We start from the raw sequence: 22,640 nt of genomic DNA, 5'->3' as shown, positions 1-22,640 counted from the left end.
ATATTGAGATCACAGTTCACTCAGAGGGACAGAAATGCTGTGTACACTAGGGTCCACTCACCCAAAAGCAATCAGAGCAGGACGTGGGACAGATTAAAAATAGTCCCCCCAAGCTGTACCAGGATTCATCAGCAAATGGTAAAGGCCTAAAGGGCACAGAGAACTCATATGCAACTCCTGACCCAACAGAACACTGGATGAACAATAAGATACCCTGATTCAGGAAGAACTCCTAGGAAGCCAAGCTTCAAAATTGCATGTATCCCCAGCAGTCTGGAATAACTGCCTCTTTTCTGGAACAATTGTCAAGGGAGCATCCAAGTTACTAGGACCAAAAAAAAAGTAATAACTGTAATAACTGAGTCTCGCATATACCCAGTGGTTATGGATAATAATCTAGTGAAGGGATCTCAAGTACAAGTTTGACCAATAAAGGGTTATACTGACCCAGGAGCGACCCCTACATAGCCACGGTAAAAGATAAAAACAAGGGGAAAACCCGTGAGCAGAGCTGTCAGTGGCTGAGCACCGTGACTTCCGATAACCCAGTAAACAGTGTCCAAGTTGCTGCAATATATTTCTAAAACATCTTCATCTCAATGAAAAACGAGGCTTCTAAACATAGGAAGATGTGGCCCAGCAGAAACTGCCTTGGAAGGGGCCCAGAAGGTAGACTTTGTAAAAGACTAAAAAGTACAAAGATGCCCAGAAAACTGAAGGAAACCATGTCTAAACAATTAAAATAGTAGTGAGGTGCAAGCCTGTAATCCCAGCTATTCTGGAGGCTGAGGCAGGAGGATGGTAAGTTCAAAGCCAGCCTCAGCAACTTAGCGAGACCTTGTCTCTACATAAAATGTTAGAGAGGCATGGGGTGGGGGAGGCTATAGATGAGGCTTAGTGGTTAAGCACCCCTGGGTTCAAGCTCCAGTACAAAAAAAAAGTAATAATGACAATGTCACAATATCAAAGAAATTATTTTAAATAATAAAGGGAAAAAGGCAACATGGGAATTCTTCGCTTTAAAAATATAACCATAGGCATTCAACAGATTTGAGCTGGCAAAAGAATGAATCAGTGAACTCAAATCAATTGGGATTATATAAAATAAAAAACAGAAGAAAAAGGATGAACAGAATCTCAGGAAGGTATGAGACACAAGCACATCAGCATACATCTAATGGGAATATCAGAAGATAGGTAAGAGAAGGGAACAAAAAAAAGATGTGACCATTGAAAACCTCCCAAATTTGGTGAAAGACCCTACCCTATAAGTCCAAGAAAATAGAATTCCAAGTAAGAAAAAGAGGCCCAAACTTGGATATGATAGATAAAATATTTTCCTCCTCACAGGAAACCCTAGTAACAATTAACAGCTGACTTCTTGTCTGAAACATCAGAGGCCAGAAGACAATAGGACAGCATGTTCGAAGTGCCAGTGTAGAGGGATGGACCCAACCATCAAGACTCTTACATTCAGTAAAACTGAAGGCCAAAGAGAGAATTCATTATTGTCAGACTTGAAGGAAATCCTAAAGGAAGTAGTTAAGTGAAAAGCAAGTGACAACAATGACTCAAAATCTTCAGGAAAAAAGGAAGAGGAACACTGTGAATTAACTCAACGTAATGGTTATCTATAGAACGCTCCACCCAATGATAGTAGAAACTACCAGTATTATGTAATCATCTCAATAGATGCAGAAAACACATTTAATAAAATTCTATGACCCTCTTATTATAAAAATGCTCAATAAACCAGGAACACAAAGCAACTCAACACACAGTAGTTTACTACTGCATGCTGAAAAATTACTTTCCCCCTAGATTTGGGAGTGAGACGAGTTTGTATGTTCTAGCTGCTTCTATTGAACACTCTATTTGACATTTTACGCAGGCTAACTAGGAACCCCTCCCCCCCCCCCGCCCGCCATCAAAATGTAAAAAGCTTCTACATTGAAATGGACAAAGTAAAAGACTATATATGTTTATAATACCATAAGATATAATAAGGAATTTATTTTTAAAACATAATGAGTGTGTTCAACTGCATTACAGGAAACAAAATTAATAAACATTAGGAGTGAAAAACCTGAAAATGAAATAATGAAACAGTTTTAATTACAGTAGTATCAAAAAATAATGAGAAATAAACGAGAGGACAAAACTGGTATACAGGAAGTTACAAAACTTTGTAATTATTTAGGTCTCTTTTTTCCAAAGCCATCCTGTATTCATGGCGTGCAGAACTTTAATATTATTGAGGTAATGCTGTGGTTTGAATGTGTCACCCAAAGTCCACGTATTGGAAAATCCAACAGTGTGGGGAGCTGGGACACAAGAAAAGGTGATTAGATCATGTACAGCGATGTCCTCATCAAGAAAGCAAGTTGGATGTTGGGAGAATGTGCTTGTTGTAAGAGCTAGTTTGGCCGGGTGTGGTGGCACACACCTGTAATGCCAGCGGCTTGGGAAGTTGAGGCAGGAGAATTGCCAGAAGCCAGCCTTAGCAACTGCTAAGCACTAAGCAACTCAGTGACCCTGTCTCTAAATCAAAAATACAAAGTAGGGCTGGGGATGTGGCTCAGTGGTAGAGTATGCCCGAGTTCAATTCCAGGTACAAAAAACAACAACAACAACAAAAAAACCTCTTGTTTGGTCCCTTATGGTGATAGGTAGGCCCTCCTACCTATCACCATAAGATGACCCAGCAAGAAGGTCCTCACCAGCTGTGGACACTTCACATCCCAGCCTCCGGAACTGTAATTAACTCCCTGTTCTCTCTAAATCACCCAGTCTCAGGTATTCTGTCATAGCAGCGTGAAATGGAATAAAGGATGACAATAGTCCCCAAGATGATCTGCAGATTTAGCATGATCCGTATAAAAATTGCAGCCTGCTTTATTTTCTTGCAGAAATTGACAAAGCTGATTCTAAACACAAAGGGCTCAAATAAAACAAATTTCAAAACCAAAGTTAGCAGACTCTAACTACCTGGTTTCAAAACATACTGCAAAGCAACAATAAGACATTGTGGTGCTGGCACTAAGATAAACGTTATCTGTCAGTGAAGTATAATTGACAGTCCAGAAATAAACCCTCACATTTATGATTGAATTTTACAAGGGTGCCAAACCTAACAGCGGAAAATGAACAGGCCCCCCCCTTTTTTTTTAACAAAGGTTTTTGAAACAATTGGATATTCACATCTAAAAGACTGTAGTTGGGTCTTTTTGCCTCATACCATATGTTAAAAATTAATTCAAAATGAATCCTAGACCCAAAAGTAACAGCTAAAGGTATAGTGCTATTAGAAGAAATAGTTATGCATTTATATGACCTTGGGTTAGGGAAAGCGAAGTGATTCAGCCAAAAAAAGCAAAAAGGAAGGGTGGTAAATTGAACTACATGAGTCTCTCAAAATTACCTGCTACAAGTGAAAGCAGCATCAAGAAAATGAAGAGACAATGTGAGGAAAAATAGGAGACAATATTTACCAATCACGTCTAGTGAGGGACTTGTATCTTGATTATATACAGAACTTTTATTACTTGACAATTAAAGGACAACCTAATTATTAAGAAGTGGGCAAAGGATCTGAAAAGAGAAGCAGTTTAGTATCATCAGTTATTCAGGACATGCAAATCAAAACCATACTAATATAAGCTGTTTTGCCCCTACTAGAATGACAAGATAGCAGCAAGTGTTGGTGAGGATGCAGAGAAATTGAAGGCTTCATACATGGCTTGTGGAGTTGCAAAGTTGTGCAGCCACCTTGTTAAACATGTTGGCAGTTGCTCAAAATGTTAAAGCTTATGATCTGTTTCCAGTTATATACTCAAGTGAGATGGTTACAAATTCATGCAAATGTGTGTACGTGAATGTTCGTAGCAATATTGTTCATAATAGCCAAAAAGTGGAAACCCCCAAAGTGTCTAATATTTGAGGAATGAATAAATACAATGTATATATACTATTCAGCATTTAAAAAGAATATATGATACAACATGTATGAACTTTGAAAACATGCCAAGTGGACAAAAGCCAATAAGAAAACACTAGGTGTTGCATTGATTACTTTTGTATGAACTGTTTCAAACAGACAAAGGGTTGGGAGGTAGGTAAAAATGGGCAGACAGTGATGGTGAATATACAGCTCAAAAAATTGAATCGTGTGCTTTAAATTGGTGGATTTTTATGGTATTTGAGTCACATTTCAAATGGGTCCTAGACAACTTGCTATTTATGAGGACACGAGACAATTTATATTGTCTCAGCCATGATTCACCACTGTTTCCCACCGATTTTCAAAGACACCTGACTTAATTTGATCTCATGTCATTACTCCTCCCGTTTTCAATGGGTTATCCGCCACCTCTGGCAACCTGTCAAAAATGGATCATCCTCTTTATGTGACTATTAATGAATCAAGGTATTAGCATCAGAATGTTTACAACAAAATCAACCAGATCGTGTTTTTGTTTACGTTGTCTGGAAGCTTCTCTGTAGTGAGAAGGCATCTTCATCCTTCTTAATTAGCACAGTGGGACCTTCTTACTTCTTGATGATTTTTAGCTTTCATTGACTCTTGAATTCTATCCTTTGTCTATGGTTGGTAATTAAATTTAGAAGAGCAGAGGTTGCTTGCTAAAGCAAATTAGTAAAAATGATGACTTTGCAGTGGAGAAACCTAGTAGAAACCATTTTGATGACCATGTAGCGAATGGTAGCTTTGTTAAGTGTTGCCACAAGTGACAGGATGTGCCTTAGTGTTACTTTCGTGGGGTGAGCTCTTTTTTGATAGTTCTTAACTTTGGGTAGAAGCAAATCTACCCAATCTTTGTGGGTGGAGGCCAGAAATGCTACTAAACATTTTATAGTGCACAGGACAGTCCCATACAACAAAGTGTCCAGCCTAAAATATCAATAGTGTGCAGTTGAGAAATCTAGATGATAGTGTTTTATTAGTGTTCAGTTCCTTGTTATTTGGAAGAGCTGAGATATTTTGGAGTAAAAGGACAGGTCTCCAGTTCACTGTCAAATAGTTTAGTATACATGTTGAGTGTACATGGCACCTAATGAAGCAAATGGAGCAAAATATAAATAATAGGTGAATACGGATAAAGATTATAAGGAAATTCTTATATTTCTAAAACTTGCTTGAAATTATTAAAAAGTTTACCCTTAAAAACAGAACTTGCCAAAAATACAACTGTTCATGAATTCCCAATATTAAGGTGGTGGGGGAAGGTATTTAAATTGGTGGATTTTTGAAATCCAGCATTTGTCAGAGTACTTCTCAGTCTAGTGCTATAAAACGAAAATTTTTATGTGACAGAATAGGATTTGATTTTCTATCCATTTTCTTGACATAGTGCTTTAAGTTCTGAGCCCTAATGAAATTGACTTTTCTGGAATTAGATAACACGTATTTAGGACTGTTGGCAGCTAATAATATTTTCGCAGGTAGAAAGCAGTCATAATACATGGAGCTTCTTTCATCACCAAAGCGTCAAAAACAATATTTCCACAACATTGTAAATGTCCTGTTATTACAGCACATCCAGCTGTTGTTTAGAGAAGAAACTTCACTCTCTTTGAAGACATTGATTACCTATACTATTTCCAAAGGGCACCATGCATTTGGAATTCTTTGGCAGTACTGCACACATACTCTGAAGTCCAGAATCTAGTATAGCCATATCTGTATTTAATGTTAAAGGGAAGCGACATCCATGACATGGTATTGGTGGTATGATAAGTTGGTCATGTAGTGTAGCATGTTGTGTTACCCTGTCCTCCCAATTATAAATTAGTAATGTGATTTGTTTATTATACTGAAGTTTTTCCTTTTTTTTCTGCAAAGACAGATTTCAGTATAATGGGTACTAAATTGAATAAAAAATATATTTTGTCTTGGTTGCCTGTTTTTACGTACCCCTCAGATGAGTGTTAGCCTATAATAAATTGCTTCATTGTATAGTTTAAGGGTTATGCTGAAGAATTCCTGGTGTTAACCGATCCTTATCTCTCTTGATCATGTAAAAGGAATGGAAAGTTTCTTTTTCATGGGGACCAAAAAGGAGATGTTTAATACTCAAAACTACCACTTATAAGTAGATTTCAAGTTGCTTTCTAATGTTAACAGATTAATGAGTTTTTTTAATTGAAAATTTCTTTGATAGAAATAATTGATATGAGTATCCATGTGTATAATGCATGATTTTTCTTAATTTGCAGACCATGAAGACTATGACCCACAAACTGTGAGGCTGGGAAGTAGATATAGTCATGTTCAAGAAGTCCAAGAACGGCTTAACTTCCTTAGGTTTGTTTTATATAATTCCATTGTTTTCTAAGACATGGATAAGAAATGTAGAGATACAGCTACATCTTCATTGGGTGGTCTTTTCCCCTTACCACTTTTTTTTTTTTTAAGGTGAAAATCATTGCCTAAAAGACATACAACATCTCCTTATTTTTGTTACTGAATACTCTAAAATTAATGGCTGAGTTGTGACTTTCTTGCAGTATTTAAAGAAAACACATTTTAAGCTTTTTAGAGTAGACTTCTCATATTCATTGTGGGAATTATTTTTATTTTTAAAGCATAGATTTCCATATTTTCACACAACTGGACAGAGAACCACACCTATCTCTGTGATATTATAGACACCAAGAAAGTTGAGACAAAAGGTTGCTGGGCCAGCGCCTAATAAAGGTAGTTTTAGTCCTTTAGTGCCTTGTTTATCTTGACGATGCCTGGCAAGGGCAATCTGGGGTCACATTAGAAACATGATTTCTAATTAGGATGAGGAAAATAAGGTTTATTCTACTAAGTGAAATGCCCAAAACTGTATTTTCTTGGTGATTGAGCTTTTAATGATTATACATTTGAAAATTTGAAAAATATCAAAAATATCTTTGTGGTTAAAATTTTTGATGTATCTTAAAGGATTAAATAAAACACATTATATAGCAGAATTTTTTTCTTATAATAAGTGTGCTAAAAATGCCCAAATTATGTACTTTAGAAAATCTATCACATTTATTATTTTGTTACAAGTTCTAGAGAGAGTATCTTCCTGGGGTTTGTTAATTAGGGACTTCTATTTATTGAACTTTGTTTCTTTATTTTTAAGTAATTACAGAATGATTTAGACTTAAGAAAAACTCAACCAGATTTTAAATTTGGCATTTGTTTAATGTGAAGTAGTTTTAGGGGGAGTTTTTAAATTTGTTTTTTCACCACTCACATATAGGTGTCTGCTTCCCAGATTTAGAATCACTGCAATAGTGAGTCGTCATTAATGATTGGTGTATCTTGTATCCCTTTGGCTTACTAGAACAGAAAAGCAGTTGTAACCCTGTTTTCTCTAAGATCAAGATCAGGGGGACCTGTTGTGACTCCTACTTATTAGTACTTACCTGTGTGACTTGTAACAACAGATTTAAAGCAAAGGAACCAAATTAATGGCTGCTGTGTATTTGGCCTGTGTTAAACACCTTACACCTCATAGCATAGTGTGAGGCTAGGTGATATCCGGAAAAAAACAAGATTCAGATGACTCAGAGTAGCTTTTTTGAAATCACATAGACAGTATGGGATAGAATTACACTTCTCCACAGGTCTGTGTTCTTCCTATTAGATGAGTAATTTTTCAGACTTGGAGTTTTAGGACTTCTGAGTAGATTCTGTGAAAATTTTTTAAAATAAGCGAGAGAAGTTTCAACCCCATTTCTCATTCCTTTCTTTACCTCTCCTAAGAATTGGAACAGCTCTGCTTTTGTATCAGATTTCTAAAAGTTATTTTCACTTGAAAAAAGGTTTCTGCTGTTGTCTTTAGAAAACAAAATTAAATACACTTTGAAAGCAACTGTATTTTTTCCACATTGGACCTCCATTTTTTTGATCTATAAAGTAGAGGTTCTCAGGGTTAGGTAGAAGTGTGTTCTGTGAAAATATCAAAAGCCTTAATTTGAGATCCAAAAATGATTTGAAAAGAAAAAGGAACCTCCTAACATTTAAGTAAATGCACCTTACTCTCATTGGGCATGTGGCTACCATTATGGTACATTATTGTTACATTACTCAGAATAAAGTGAGGTGTTCCCTGTCTCATACACATGGCAGAACAGGGTGGGTTAATGGATCCCAAAGGAAATTAGAAAGCTTTACCAAAAAGGACTATTTATAGCAGAATTCACCTTGGTTACTGTCTGTTCTTAATGACCAATCCAATAGTTAGAAAACTAAAAGACCCTAGAGAGGACCACCAAATGATTGATAGGCATCCTATTGATTATTGACCATTGTTTAAGTCATACGTGTTATTGTGTTCAGTGTGACCAGGTAACAAATGATGACTACTAGGTCATCAGAAAGTATAAAAATGGAAGTAATTTTGACCCATAAATATTAATGAGCTATGAATATCTCATTTCCCAGTGATGCCATTTAAACAATGCCAAATCTTCATTATTTTAAACTCAAATTGTTGATTGAATATACTTAGAAAATGGCTGGTTTCACAGACTGACCTATTTCAATTCAAGGAATGAAGGTTTTCTTTATAATCATTTAGTGAAGTTCCATAGGGCTTATACTGGGTGCCTTGTACAGACGTGTTGAATGAATTCCTGTCTAGTATTTTTTTTTTTTTTTTTTTTTTTAGTACTAGATAAAATTTGAGAAATAGGTTCCTGTGAAAGAACTGACATCTTTTTATCTGTAGTTAAAAAAAATAATTGTGATAAATGTATTATTTCATACATATACGGATAGATTGCCTTTCAGGGTAAAAATTATGTAAATCTAATTGCCAATTTTTTGTTTTTCCAAGATTTTTATTGAAGGATGGCCAACTGTGGCTATGTGCTCCTCAGGCAAAACAAATATGGAAATGCTTAGCTGAGAATGCAGTTTACCTTTGTGATCGTGAAGCCTGTTTTAAGTGGTATTCCAAATTGATGGGGGATGAACCAGACTTAGATCCTGATATTAATAAGGACTTCTTTGAAAGTAATGTGCTTCAGCTTGATCCTTCCCTATTAACTGAAAATGGAATGAAATGTTTTGAGCGATTCTTCAAAGCTGTGAATTGTCGAGAAGGAAAACTAGTAGCAAAAAGGAGAGCCTATATGATGGATGATTTGGAGTTGATAGGATTAGACTATCTTTGGAGGGTAAGTCAAAAGTAGGAACTCTGTAAACATTATCTGTAGGAATTATAAAGTTACATATAGATATGTATGTATTCTGCTCTGATGTATAGCCCAGGCTTCTGGGATGGTAGTGGTTCATCTTGATCTTACTGTATCTTTTGTCATTTGAGAGTTTTTTTCTGTATTCTTTCTTTCCATCTCCCTCATTCTGCCACTGGTGTTCCTGTTGTCTGGCTTGAAATTTCGTGTTTATTTATGTGTAGGAGTATACTAACCATACAAATCTTTAATGAATTTCCCCATGGAAGTTAATCCACTCCACCCCAGTTTCATTCATTGTAGATCTTCCTTCATTATTAATTTTAGTTCATTATACGTTTGACACTAAAACAGAGGACAGAAAAGAAGACTTTATAGACAGGATTATGAGTGTGTACTTTATGGGCACTGTTAAACTTATATTGGTAAATACTTAGGGAAGTATAATATCTATTTAAGGCTAATCTTTCCATCTTTTATAGTATTTATATTATTCCTATCTTTAAAAAGCTGACCTATTGCCAGGTACAGTGGTACACACTTAATAATCCCAGCAACTGGGAGGCAAGACAATTATAAGTTCAACATGAGATCCTATTTCAAAATTAAAACAAAAAGAGCTTGGGATGTAATTCAATTATGGTTTCTGGGTTGAATCCCCAAACCCATACACAAAAAAAATACATAAATCAGGGACAGGGTTGTGGCTTAGCGGTAGAGTGCTCACCTAGCACGTGCAAGGCCCTGGTTTCGATCCTCACATAAAAATAAATAAATAAAATCAAGGTATTATGTCCAACTACAACTAAAAAATAAAATTTAAAAAAAACTAAATCTGACCTGTTAATACAGCACTTTATATCGTTTTCTTAGATTTCTATGAAATAATGTTCTACAAACCATAGGTAGACTAAGATGTTTAGTGTGGTATACGAGTATTTAAAAAAATTTTAAGAAAGTGTTCTCAGCTTTTTTGTAGCAGCAGAAAAGGTTAGTGGGGATCCTTAGCACATACTAAAATTTAACAGCGGAAATGGATTTTAAAAATCAAAATTCACGTAATAATCCAAAATGTAAATCTAATCAAACAAAGAAATCCTGTACTTTTTGTTGTTGTTTGATGTCCCCAAGCCTCTTAGAGTGGTCAGCACTGAAACACCTCCTTTAAGCCCTCTTGGGTTCTGAACATAGTTTGAAAACCACTAGTGTAATTAGATGGGTGATAAAGCTTTCTAGAAACTGGGAGTGGAAGGAGAGTATGCTAAACTATTTCACTATTCTGTTTCTTCCTTTCAACTAATTTGAATTCCTCCTGTAATGCCTTACAACTTGGTTAATAAGATGTTAAAATTATAGGGTTAAATAATAATGGTCAAAGATTATTTTATCTTAAGTAAAATGTCTCATTCTTAAATAGTTTTCTTTATTCAAAGACTAAATTTTTTCATTTATTCTTTTGGTCTATTTGTACCAGTTTCACTTGATTATTAAAGTCAGATTATAGTTAAATATTAATTTTTGAAGAGTATATTAAAAATAATTGAGCATATGATCAACTAAACATGTCTTGAGAATTAACATTTCAATCTTTTTGAACCTAGGTTGTGATTCAGAGTAATGATGATATTGCCAGCAGAGCTATAGATCTACTGAAAGAGATATACACAAACCTTGGTCCAAGGCTACAAGTTAATCAGGTAAGAATCTGTGTGCTTAAAACATCCACATACACCAAACACAGTGGCATGTGACTGTAATCCCAGCCATTTGAGAGGCCGAAGCAGGAGGATTGCAAGTTCCAGATCAACTTGGGCAATGTAGTGAGACCCCTTCTCAACTGCTGTGCATGGCCAAGGCCCTGGGTTCAATCCCCAGTACCACAAGCAAAATAAATAAACAAAACAAATTCCCACATATTAGAGTACCAGTTGGTAACACTTGGCACTCTGTGTCCTATAAGAATTTTATGCTTTCTTTTTTTAGTTGCAGTTGGACACAATACTTTTATTTATTTTTATGTGGTGCTGAGGCTTGAACCCAGCACCTCGAACATGCTAAGCAAATGCTCTACCACTGAGCCCCAGCCCCAAGAATTTTATTCTTTTATTCAGAATTAACTAGAAATTGTTTTGTTCCAGCTCTTATCAAAATATTGGTAAAAAGTTCATATTTCTGTTAAACAAAATATCATAAGTGAATCTTGACATACATGGCTGGCTTAATTTGTTTGAATATGATTATTAATCATCTGTTGAAATGGCAAAGAGATTTACTGAATTTGTTTTGATACTAGTACCTAATCTTTTAAAGTTCATTTTGGAAACCTACTTTATCCTAGTAATTTCCATTAACACTAGCTTCCTTAAAAAAACAGAAAAGAGAAACCTTGATGTGTTTTTTTATTACTATAGACCGAGTCTCATTGAGAGCTACCTTTAAATTAGCCATTGTCATCTCTAATTAAGTTAATATTATATGCTTAATTTTTCCATCTTAGAGCAACTTGAACTATCTTTATTTGGCCCATTATTTGTAGGTGGTGATCCACGAAGACTTCATTCAGTCTTGCTTTGATCGCTTGAAAGCTTCTTATGACACGTTGTGTGTTTTGGACGGTGACAAAGACAGTATTAATTGTGCAAGACAAGAAGCAGTTCGAATGGTTCGAGTATTAACTGTTTTAAGAGAATATATAAATGAATGTGACAGTGATTATCATGAGGAAAGAACAATTCTACCTATGTCAAGGTTTGTGAATAACTGATCAACTAGTGCTAATTCTTAATTATTGGGCATTTTCCTAATCATATGATTGAAAAAGACAATACAGGTAAAAAGAGTGAGGAAATTAATCTTTTTACAAAATATTAGTGTCTTGTCCATTAAAAACATTATTTGTGCCAGGTGTGATGATGCATACCTGTAGTCCCAGCGACTCGGGAAGCTAGCGCAGGAGAATCCTGAATTCAAGGCCAACCTGGGCAACATAGCAAAACAGAAAAACTGAGTTATTCGTATCATACAGAATGTTTGCAATAGTGGCCTTTTTAACTGTTAAAAATAATAGCTTAGTCAGATTGGGGAGTAATTAGAACTTTTTTAAGCTGCCATTATAGATAGCTAATATAAGAAGAAATATAATATTTTCAGCAGCTGGGGTTGTGTCTCTGGTTGAACGCTTGCGTAGCATATGTGAGGCACTGGGTTTGATTCTCAGCACCACATATAAATAAATAAAGGTCCATTGACAACTAAAATATATTTTTAAAAAAATGAAAAAAAGAATTTCATATGGGCTAAGTAACATTTTTCTTAAGGTTTCATCATTTAGTAATTTAAATGCCATTTATATAAAGTGTCATCTTTTTTTGCCTTTTAAGAATTAGATAAAGTTACTCCTTTAGTATGATTTGTATTTTGTATCTTAACTAAAAGAAGGTAATATGCTAACATAAATATCATTTTGGGGTGAATTTTTATATTTAGAGTTTTTCAGGGAAAATATATATTAGCATTTTTGTTGATGTTCTCAAGGTAAAGTTTACATTTCACATTTATAAAGTCTTAATTGGCTTTTATAGCATAAAAATAAGTGAATTTTTCTGTCACTGTCTTAATTTCCTTGAGTCATATCCATCATTTTCAGCAACTGTAGGTAGAAAATTAACGAACATGTTGTGTTTTGAAGTTACTTGTAGTTAAAAGGAGCGATCATTTTTCATTCTGAGGATACTAAAAATAAGTATCTTTAATTCACTTCCCCTTATTTAATAAGAAAATACTCAGTGTTAAATTCCTAGCTTTATTTTCTTGGCCACTGGATTTGAAAGACTGCTGAATATGATAATGTTTTTTTTCCCCCCCACAGAGCTTTCCGTGGCAAACACCTCTCTTTTGTAGTTCGATTTCCAAACCAGGGCAGACAGGTAGATGACCTGGAGGTATGGTCTCATACAAATGATACAATTGGTTCAGTTCGACGATGTATTCTCAATCGCATTAAAGCCAATGTAGCCCATACAAAAATTGAGCTGTTTGTGGGCGGTGAGCTAATAGATCCTGGAGATGATAGGAAGTTGATTGGACAATTAAACCTTAAAGATAAATCGGTAAGTAAAGTATGTATACTTGCTAATTTTTTTTTGATAAAACTAAACCTGAGATTATTTATTAATTCGTTCAAGAAATGCTTTTTATTTGTTATGCATAAGGCTGTGTTAGGTGTTTGGGCTTATACTGCTAACTAAAACAGGCATACTGACACCTACAAAATATCAGAATAAAAGAATAAGGTAATATTTTTAAAAATTTCTAAAAGTATAGCATGTCATTTTAGGGTGTTTTCTTGGTATGTCACTAGGTTCTGAGTTGGGTTTTGTGTAAATATTTTTCCTTGTCTTTGATACTAATACATTATGTCCTTTTCAGCTGATTACAGCCAAACTTACACAAATAAGTTCCAATATGCCTTCAAGCCCTGATAGCTCTTCTGATTCCTCAACTGGATCTCCTGGAAATCACGGTAACCATTACAGTGATGGTCCCAATCCAGAAGTGGAAAGTTGTTTGCCCGGAGTGGTGAGTAGATGCAGTTGTCACATACTGTGTGTATAAGACATTGTGCTAGCTAGAATCTTGAGAATAAAGAAGTATACAAAATAGTTGTTTTTTCTTGAGTTTACAATAGTTATCAACTATTGACCATTAAGGTTAGAATGGATTGCTCTAAATGGTGATTGTAACTCAGTTGAAGTGTAAAACAATTTCCCTATAGGTACATATGGTGTTTACATTGAAGTAATCTATTAGAGCCTAATTATAATACTCAAATATATAAATTTCAAAAAAAATCATTGTCACCAGGTGTTGTGGTGCATGCCTGTAATCCCAGCAACTTTAGAGGCTGAGGCAGGAGGATTATGAGTTTGAAGCCTGCCTCAGCAAAAGGAAGGCACTAAGCCACTCAGTGAGACCCTGTCTCTAAATGAAATACAAAATAGGGCTGGGGTTGTGCCTCAGTGGCCTAGTGCCTCTGAGTTCAATCCCCCAGTACCAGAATAAAATGGGTCCTTTATTTAAAACTGTTTATGTAGGAAAATATCTGTAATCTTCTTAGATTGTCAGCAGAATATCCTCCATAGAAGCAGTTATTTCTCCCTTTCTTGACATCTCCTTTGTCCCCTCTCCACAAAAATCTTAATGACTACAGTAACACCAGCTATTCCAGTGTCAGAAGAATTTGGTTCCCAGCAGCAGTTTGATTAGGAATTGAGTAGTGCGAATAGTATCCTTTTGTATGTCCAGAGTTTTAAGTTGTGTATGTGGGAGAAATTTAATAGAACAGTAAAAGAGCCATCACAAAGAAGTTACTGGAAGTGTCTTAGATAAGGTGTTCAGTCTGTATCAGGAAGGATTAGTAAAGGTGAGAAGATGCCAAAAGCTAAGTATATCAGAGTAGACATGAGATGAACAAATTATGGAGTTTAACTTCTTTGGATTATGTTTTTTGTGGGGGATGATTTACAGGTAATTCATATATTTTGTATTCTAGATAATGTCACTGCATCCTAGATACATCTCTTTCCTTTGGCAAGTTGCAGACTTGGGTAGTAGCCTAAACATGCCACCTCTTAGAGATGGAGCAAGAGTGCTTATGAAACTTATGCCACCAGGTAAGAATGTTTAAATGATGATAATGTACATGCTGAACAAAAGGGGTATGTTTGCAAATTCGTTCTGAATGGACCACAACTTAAGGGTTGATAAACACAAGCCAAATGCAGCCTAATACCTTTTTTTTTTTTTTTATAACCAAATACCTTAAGATGGTTTCTAAATTTTTAAATTTCTTTTTAAAAAAATGCAAAAGAATACTATTTTGTGATCCATGAAATTTAAATTTTAACGTAGATAATCAAAATTACATTGGTATGTAGCCACACTCAAAGATTCACTGTCTTTTGATACTTTTGTTTTGCAATAGCAAAGCTTAGTAATTGTGACCCACAAGCCTTAAATATTTACTCTGAGGCCTTTTATAGATAACATTTGCTTTCATATGTCTTGTTATGTAGATCATTTGTCACCAACAGTATTGTTACTTCTTTATTCCCTAGAAACAATCACTTTCAACTTGAACTTTTATTCTTACATATGTATGTACCATTATATCTGTAAATAATATCCTCTTACCACTGGTTCTTTGTGACTTTTAGATGTATACTGATTGTCCACTTTGTAGATGAAAATTCTTACTCCTACATCCTCCCCAATTTGTTTAAATATCTCTTTAATTCTTCCCATATACCTTCTTGAATCTTTCAAATAATTTTCCATTATTGTTCATTATATAATCCATCAACTGTGCTGTTGTCCTTTTCCTCTTCCTCCTCATCTTCCTCATTTGGCGGTTCTTTGCCTTCCATACACAGCTTTCAATTTGAGTCTTTGGGAATACCACAGAAGTGATGTTCTGTTCTTCTCCATGTGTTCTTTCTGATGTTATGTGATTTCAGTTTCTCCCTTTACTCCTGATGATCTCTGTAAGCACTTGAGTTTTTTCCTTCTCTGCTCGAAAAATTATTCTTTTCCCTTTGTAGTAAAGTATTTTGAGATACCTTGAATCTGTTTATACTTTTTCTCATTGGGCTTTTTTTAATGCATTTATATCTGTATGAACTCATGGTTTCCTGTTACATTCAAAGGATTATAATCTGTTACTTGACATTTACTTGAATGCTCAGATTATCTCTAATTTGGTCAGTAGAAACCTCTTCAAGCTGGTTTCTTTTAATTTGTTCTCATCAGTTTTTGAGCACTTGTGTTCTTGTTGGCTCAAGATAATTCAGGTTGACAACCTGTATTTTGTAACCCTAGTCTAGAATCTGCCATTTCTCCAAGGACCTATGGGTCCTTGTACACATACATATAGTGTATGTGTGTGTATATTTATTTTAAAACCATGGGATCATGTCAGTTCCTCCAGTTGTCACCTGTGACAGGTTCATTCTAATTTTCTATCTTTCTGTATTTGTGAAATGTCTGGTAGTTGTCCTTTAACATATTTTCCTATTTAATCTATCCTCCTCATGTAACAAGTCATCACCACCACCCGTTTCTGTGTGCAGGACTATACTCTCAATCCTGGGCCTCACTCCACTCAATGGTCATTGTCCTGACATCGCTTGAGTTAAATCTTCATGCTGGGCTACCTCTGTGTATAGACTCTCTCCTCCCCTTGCACTGTTTCTTAATTCAAAAAAGCACCTCACTATTACTTTCATCACCTTGATGTGTTCGAAAAGTACAGATCAATTGTGGTGTTGACTATCTCAAAAATCTTCATGATTTTATACAGGTTGTATATTTTTTTTCCACACAGTACAACTTACATTGATGCCTTGTTTATCTCAGGGCATCACAACAGGAGACACTGTGTCCTTTTGGTTACATTAACCCAGATTTACTTAGTTGCTGGGTTTCTCCTCTGAAGTTAATATTTTTTCCTTTTGTGGGAAGATGTTTTGAGACATTGCCTAACTTTTCCTGATGAAATTTTCGCCTTATTTACTGTGATTATGATGTAAATCAGTTTTTATCATGATTGCAGAATTATTTTCACTTCATCATTCCTTTTCCATCTGTTAACTGGCATTGTATATTATAAGGTAGCACTTTGTCAACAGCTTTCTAGTGTTGCTTCCTCTCGTTTTTATGTTCTTCTGAGTTTATTTTTATATTCTAGGATAATTACCCTGTAAATAATTCTGTCCTGTGCCCTTATATCTTTATATTAAATCAAAAAAATAGAAATACAAAACTTTTGAGAAGATATATCTATATATATAAATCATCCTCCCTACATTACCACCAATTTAGGATGGTGCTTTTTCTCAAATGAATGGATTTTTTTTTTCCAGCCAAGAAAATGGTCATCGGTTCAAAGTTGATCTCCTTTCTAGGGAGATATTACAAGGAATATTCATCCATAGCTTTCCAGACAATATACCAACTATATTTTATTGGTACTGGAGATTGAAGCGGGTGTGGGGCGTTGACCACTGAGTGACCGTGATAGTTTTTAAAAAACTGTCTTATGCTTCTATTACTGCCTTAGTAACCACCTTATTGGCTTTCTCATCTTACTTTCTGATTAGTGAGACAAGTCACTTCACAAATTAGCCTCTCAGATAACACTTACCTAAATTTTATTTAATCCTGATCTGTTTTATTGTATAAAATTTGTATTATTTCATTCATTAATGTCTCAGTAATAGTTGTAGCATTATATATCCAAATTCAACCTTCTGACATTATAAAATACAAAACTGCTATAGAATCCTTGGTCTTGTGATTTGAGTTTAGTGCCACCAGATGGCGAGAGTGAGCTCTTTTCAGGAGTCTCAGAAATTTTGCGAAGATGCTTTTTTCAGATGATAATCAGCTGTGTAACATTTAAGTAATCATTTAATATGTGTGCATATATGCATATATTTTCCCCACGTTTTTATTGGTGCATTATAGTTGTACTTATTCATGGGATGTTTTATGTATTATTACATGCACATAATACACAGTAAAACAATATAATTTGGCCAATATCTCTCCCCAGCACTTTCCCCCTCCCTTCCCACCTCCAGCCACTTAGTCCCTTTCCTTAATTAATGATCTTCCATTGATTTTCACATGATCCATCCCCATCTTTTACTTTTTCTTCTCTAGCTTCCACATGTGACAGAAAATACATAACCTTTGACCACCTCAGTTTGACTTATTTAAATTTTCCTGAAAATGACATAAATTTCATTTTTCCTTACGGCTGAATAAAACTCCGTTGTGTATAATATACCACATTTCCTTTATCCATTCATTGATGGACACCTAGGTTGATTAAATAGCTTGGATATTGTGAATTATGCTGCTATAAACATAGCATGCATGTCCTAGTAATTGACTTTATGTCTTAGGTATTTGCAGATCATTGCCTGAAGTAAAGTGGGCCTCTACTGTGATTTGCTGTTCAACTTGGAGCTTCTGTATTCTTTATAATTTGATGTCTTATGATCTAAACTAGAGTTAACTCCGGTGTCCTTTGTGTGCAGCAGAAAAAGACACTTGCTTGTTATTGAGTGATTAAATTGTTTATTTACCAGGCAGAATAAGTTGCTTTTTTTATAGAAGCTTCGTTCGGGCAGCTAATATTTTAAAATATGTCAAAGTCTGTTATAAGCTCTTTGAACTAATTAATGCACGTAATAATACATAACACATCCCATGAATAAGTACAACTATAATGCACCAGTAAAAATGTGGGAAAAATATATGCATATATGCACACATATTAAATGATTACTTAACTTATGATTACTTAATTTACTAACGTATTATTTACTATTAATTTTCTGTAGGAAAAAAGTAGTTAGTAATTTATCGAGCAATTTTTTAAATTATAGGGCAGTTACTTAGAAAGAACTTTATCAAAGTACTTTCTAAAGGTAATTAACTATTTTTTCTTTCTTCCCTCCGCCCCCAAGCATTAAGAATAAGATGTAGGGCTGTGGACGTGGCTCAAGCGGTAGTGCGCTCACCTGGCATGCGTGCAGCCCTGGTTCGATCCTCAGCACCACATACAAAGATGTTGTATACGCCGAAAACTAAAAAAATAAATATTAAAAAAATTCTCTTTCTCTCTCTTAAAAAAAAAAAAAAAAAAAGAATGTATTCAAGTGAGGAGAGACAGAATTCCCCTGATTAATTATTCTTAAATTTGGTAGCAAATGCCTAATTGTATAGTGGAATTATTGTTTTATTTAACTCTCTTCACTGTAATTTAGAAGAAACTCAAAAAATTTTAATTACACAACTATAGAAAAAATTCAAAGTTCTTATTTTAAGGTAAACATTTGCATTATTAATGTTGGCTAAAAATTTTAGGAATGTTTCCTGTGTACCACCATGTCTTTCTCAGTGAAGCAAGCTAGTTTTGGTTGGTTTGGTTTTTTTGGTACCAGGAATTGAACCCAGGGACACTTAATCACTGAGCCACATCCCTAGCACCCGCCCCTTTAAAAAAATATATCTTTTTAATTGTCAATGGATCTTTATTTTATTCATTTATTTATATGTGGTGCTGAGAATTGAACCCAGTGCCTCAAACATGTGAGGCAAATGCTCTACCACTGAGCCTCAACCCCAGCCCCACCCCCCCCCCTTTTTATTTTTTATTTTGAGACAGGGCCTTTCCAAGTTGCTAGTGGTGTCATGAGGACACACACGGAGAATTTGGAGGAAAGAGTTTATAATTTTTTTGTTCTTTGTTTTGTTTTTTTAACCCAGGAGCCACTGAGATTATAGGCATGTGCCACTGTGCTGGCTCAGAACCACTTCTTTTGGAGTATTTTTTTTTTCCCCCCCCAGTCTTCATTGGCTTACGAGGGCATGTTCACTAGAAGCCTCTACTGCTCCCTTTGTGTTTAAGATGCCTGAATAAAGGGCCCTGGTTGGGGTGGCGGGTGTGTGTGTGTGTGTGTTATTAAATCAATCTAGTTTAAAAGAGCCTGTGGCAACTGAAATATTATGAAGACGACATGAATTATGTTTTGTTTCAGACCGTGTCTTCTCTTTCTTACAGATAGTACAACAATAGAAAAATTAAGAGCTATTTGTTTAGACCACGCCAAACTTGGAGAGAGCAGCCTTAGTCCATCTCTCGACTCGCTTTTCTTTGGTCCTTCAGCCTCACAAGTGCTATACCTAACAGAGGTTGGTTCCCCCCTCCCCCTTTTGAATTTATTCCATTCATGTTCTTTAAATTTGATCTTTTGTTAATATGAAGAACATGGGTGAGATATTTTTGAATTGGTCAAGTATTTCTTAGCAATGATGATAGAAATTGAAGTTATTGAATCTTTTAATACAGTGTCTCCCCCACCCCTCTTTTTTTTTTTTAGGTGGTCTATGCCTTGTTAATGCCTGCTGGTGCGCCTCTGGCTGATGATTCCTCTGATTTTCAGTTTCACTTCTTGAAAAGTGGTGGCCTACCCCTCGTCCTGAGTATGCTAACCAGAAATAACTTCCTACCAAATGCAGATATGGAAACTCGAAGGGGTGCCTACCTCAATGCTCTTAAAATAGCCAAACTGTTGCTAACTGCTATTGGCTATGGCCATGTTCGGGCAGTGGCAGAAGCTTGTCAGCCAGGTGTAGAAGGCGTGAATCCCATGACATCGGTAATACAGACTTTAAAAAATATTCTTTTTGTAATAGTTTATGATAGTAATTCTTAAGATAAAACTTCTCAGCAACTTTTGAGTAGAGTTTGGGGTTGATTCAAAATGTTGCAATTTTTTTTTCCAGTTGGGTACCTGTTTTAGAAGCTTCTTCTATTAGAGTATACTTGTGTTAAAAGTGTAAATAATGTTTCACTGAGTATACTACTGATTTGAGAAGGCAGTTCCTCCCCTTGCTGCTTACATCCTGCTTGACTTTAAATTATTTTAAATTTAAGAAAAACCCCTTGTGAGTCTCTTAGTAACTTGTACTTGCCAGACGTGTGAAGATCAGGTGTAATTAATTTAGCCTATTGTCAGCTTCCCTTCCCACTTTGATCAGCTTAACCTCCACTTCTGAGCTTTTTATCTGACTGCCTTTTCCTTGGTGGCATCCTTGATCCATAGTACTAAAGTTCTCCAAATATGCCAGAATTTGACACCTACTTATGAGAGGTCAAACTAAACTTTTAGTTGTATTATATACATTGTAAGTGATAATTTTACAAAGGTACTGACAGAATATAAAAGTTTCAGCAATGAGATTTTATTCTTTAGAAATTATGTCTTAATTAGGGAAGATTGGAATGTTGATAAGATAATTATGTCTTAGGTATGATAATATTATGGTTTCATTTAAAAGGAAGAGCCCCCCCCCCCATATTTCTGTAATAGTGGCTGAAATACTTGTAAATGCTATTATATTAAATTTGACTGAAAACAATACTGAGATTGGAAATTAGGAGGAATAATAATAACAACAACAATTTGGTCCATTATTCATAAGAGTTGAAGCAGGGTAATGAATATGTGGCAGTTTATTAAATTATTCTCTGCTTTCATATGTGTTAGAAATTTTCAATATAAAATAAAATGATCTATGTTTTATATTATTTTGTTTTTGTTGTTGTGGGTCTGTTTTGTTGGGATTTTGGGGAAGCACTAAAAGACAACTTCTTGTTTTGATATAAGATCAGATTCTTGTCATAATTCCTAATGTGGATGTTTAATGAAGTCCAAAAATAAAAACTGCTTTTAACCTTTTCAGAGAATGTGCCATTAGTACATGATAGCCTCCAATCTCAAGAAGGTCATAGTCTATAGGAAGTAAAATATGTAAAATATATAAAATTAGTAATACAGAAATATTTTAAATGATGACATAGAAATATTTATAGTACATACAAGGGAAGTTACCACTCAAAGGCAGTTAGAATTGTGTTGTTAAATATTATCTGTTTTTGTAGACTGCAAAATTTGGTTATTCTGTGAAGGAATGACACTGATATCTTTCATAAGTTAGTCCCCCCACCCCTTTCCATTCCTTTTCTCCTTTACAAAGTGGAATTTGATGGATAGGGGAAAATGCAAGCAGGGTCTGCCTAGGGGCATGTATATTAAAGATGTGTAATATTTTACTGAGTCCCTAAAGTTGAACCTAGTCTATTCAGTTTATCATTTTTATCCTCTGCAAGTTACACTGAACCCAGATATTGAGACACAAGGTGGATTAATGTAACATGGAGTTGGCAGAGAGGTGCATAGCACTTCAAAGTGCAAGAGAGGGAACCCACACCTTGTTGGCAGCATCAAGTGCTTTGTCTAAGTCACTATAGGCTCTATATTTGTGCAGAGGTGGTCATCTTGGATGTTGATGAATGAAGTGCAAATGATTGGGTCTGCTTATGTACGAATTACTTAAATAATGTTTTTCCAGGTCAACCAGGTTACTCATGATCAAGCAGTGGTGCTACAAAGTGCCCTTCAGAGCATTCCTAACCCATCATCTGAGTGCATGCTTAGAAATGTTTCAGTTCGTCTTGCTCAGCAGATATCTGATGAGGTTAGTATTGTAAGGATTATATGAGTTTTTTATATCTTGGTTTACAGATAACAGAAAGTATACAGTTTGGTGAATTTTGACAAGTACACACATGTGAAACCACTACCCAAAAGTTTATTTATTGCACTGGGATCAAATCTAGGGCATTGTACATGAAGACTCAAGACACAAAATATTTCTTTTAGTCTTTTCTGCCCCTCTACAGTCCATTCTTTCCTCCAACTCTCATCCCAGGTAGTCCCTGATCTTTTTGTCCTTATAAGAAGAGTTTCAATTTTCTAACACTGAATCATATAGCATGTCTTCTTCTGTGTCTTTTTTCACATGCATAT

At 35.2% G+C, this 22,640-nt stretch overlaps 1 protein-coding gene across 7 annotated transcripts in view; it reads left to right on the top strand.

The window, feature by feature from the left end:
- Positions 1-22,640, top strand: part of Usp9x (ubiquitin specific peptidase 9 X-linked) — a 135,301-nt gene that overhangs the window by 74,344 nt on the left and 38,317 nt on the right. For all 7 annotated transcript variants that reach the window (XM_026387563.2, XM_026387561.2, XM_026387564.2 and 4 more), the window contains 10 exons: positions 6,235-6,322; positions 8,838-9,180; positions 10,800-10,895; positions 11,735-11,946; positions 13,067-13,307; positions 13,627-13,776; positions 14,750-14,870; positions 19,829-19,959; positions 20,148-20,426; positions 22,183-22,308. In XM_026387563.2, the coding sequence (XP_026243348.1) occupies positions 6,235-6,322; positions 8,838-9,180; positions 10,800-10,895; positions 11,735-11,946; positions 13,067-13,307; positions 13,627-13,776; positions 14,750-14,870; positions 19,829-19,959; positions 20,148-20,426; positions 22,183-22,308 (1,787 nt within the window). The remainder of the gene's footprint in view (positions 1-6,234; positions 6,323-8,837; positions 9,181-10,799; positions 10,896-11,734; positions 11,947-13,066; positions 13,308-13,626; positions 13,777-14,749; positions 14,871-19,828; positions 19,960-20,147; positions 20,427-22,182; positions 22,309-22,640) is intronic.

Source organism: Urocitellus parryii, chromosome X (assembly GCF_045843805.1).
Source record: "Urocitellus parryii isolate mUroPar1 chromosome X, mUroPar1.hap1, whole genome shotgun sequence".
NCBI lineage: Eukaryota > Metazoa > Chordata > Mammalia > Rodentia > Sciuridae > Urocitellus > Urocitellus parryii.
Note: the sequence above shows the minus strand (reverse complement) of the source record. Positions and strands in the feature narration are given on the sequence as shown.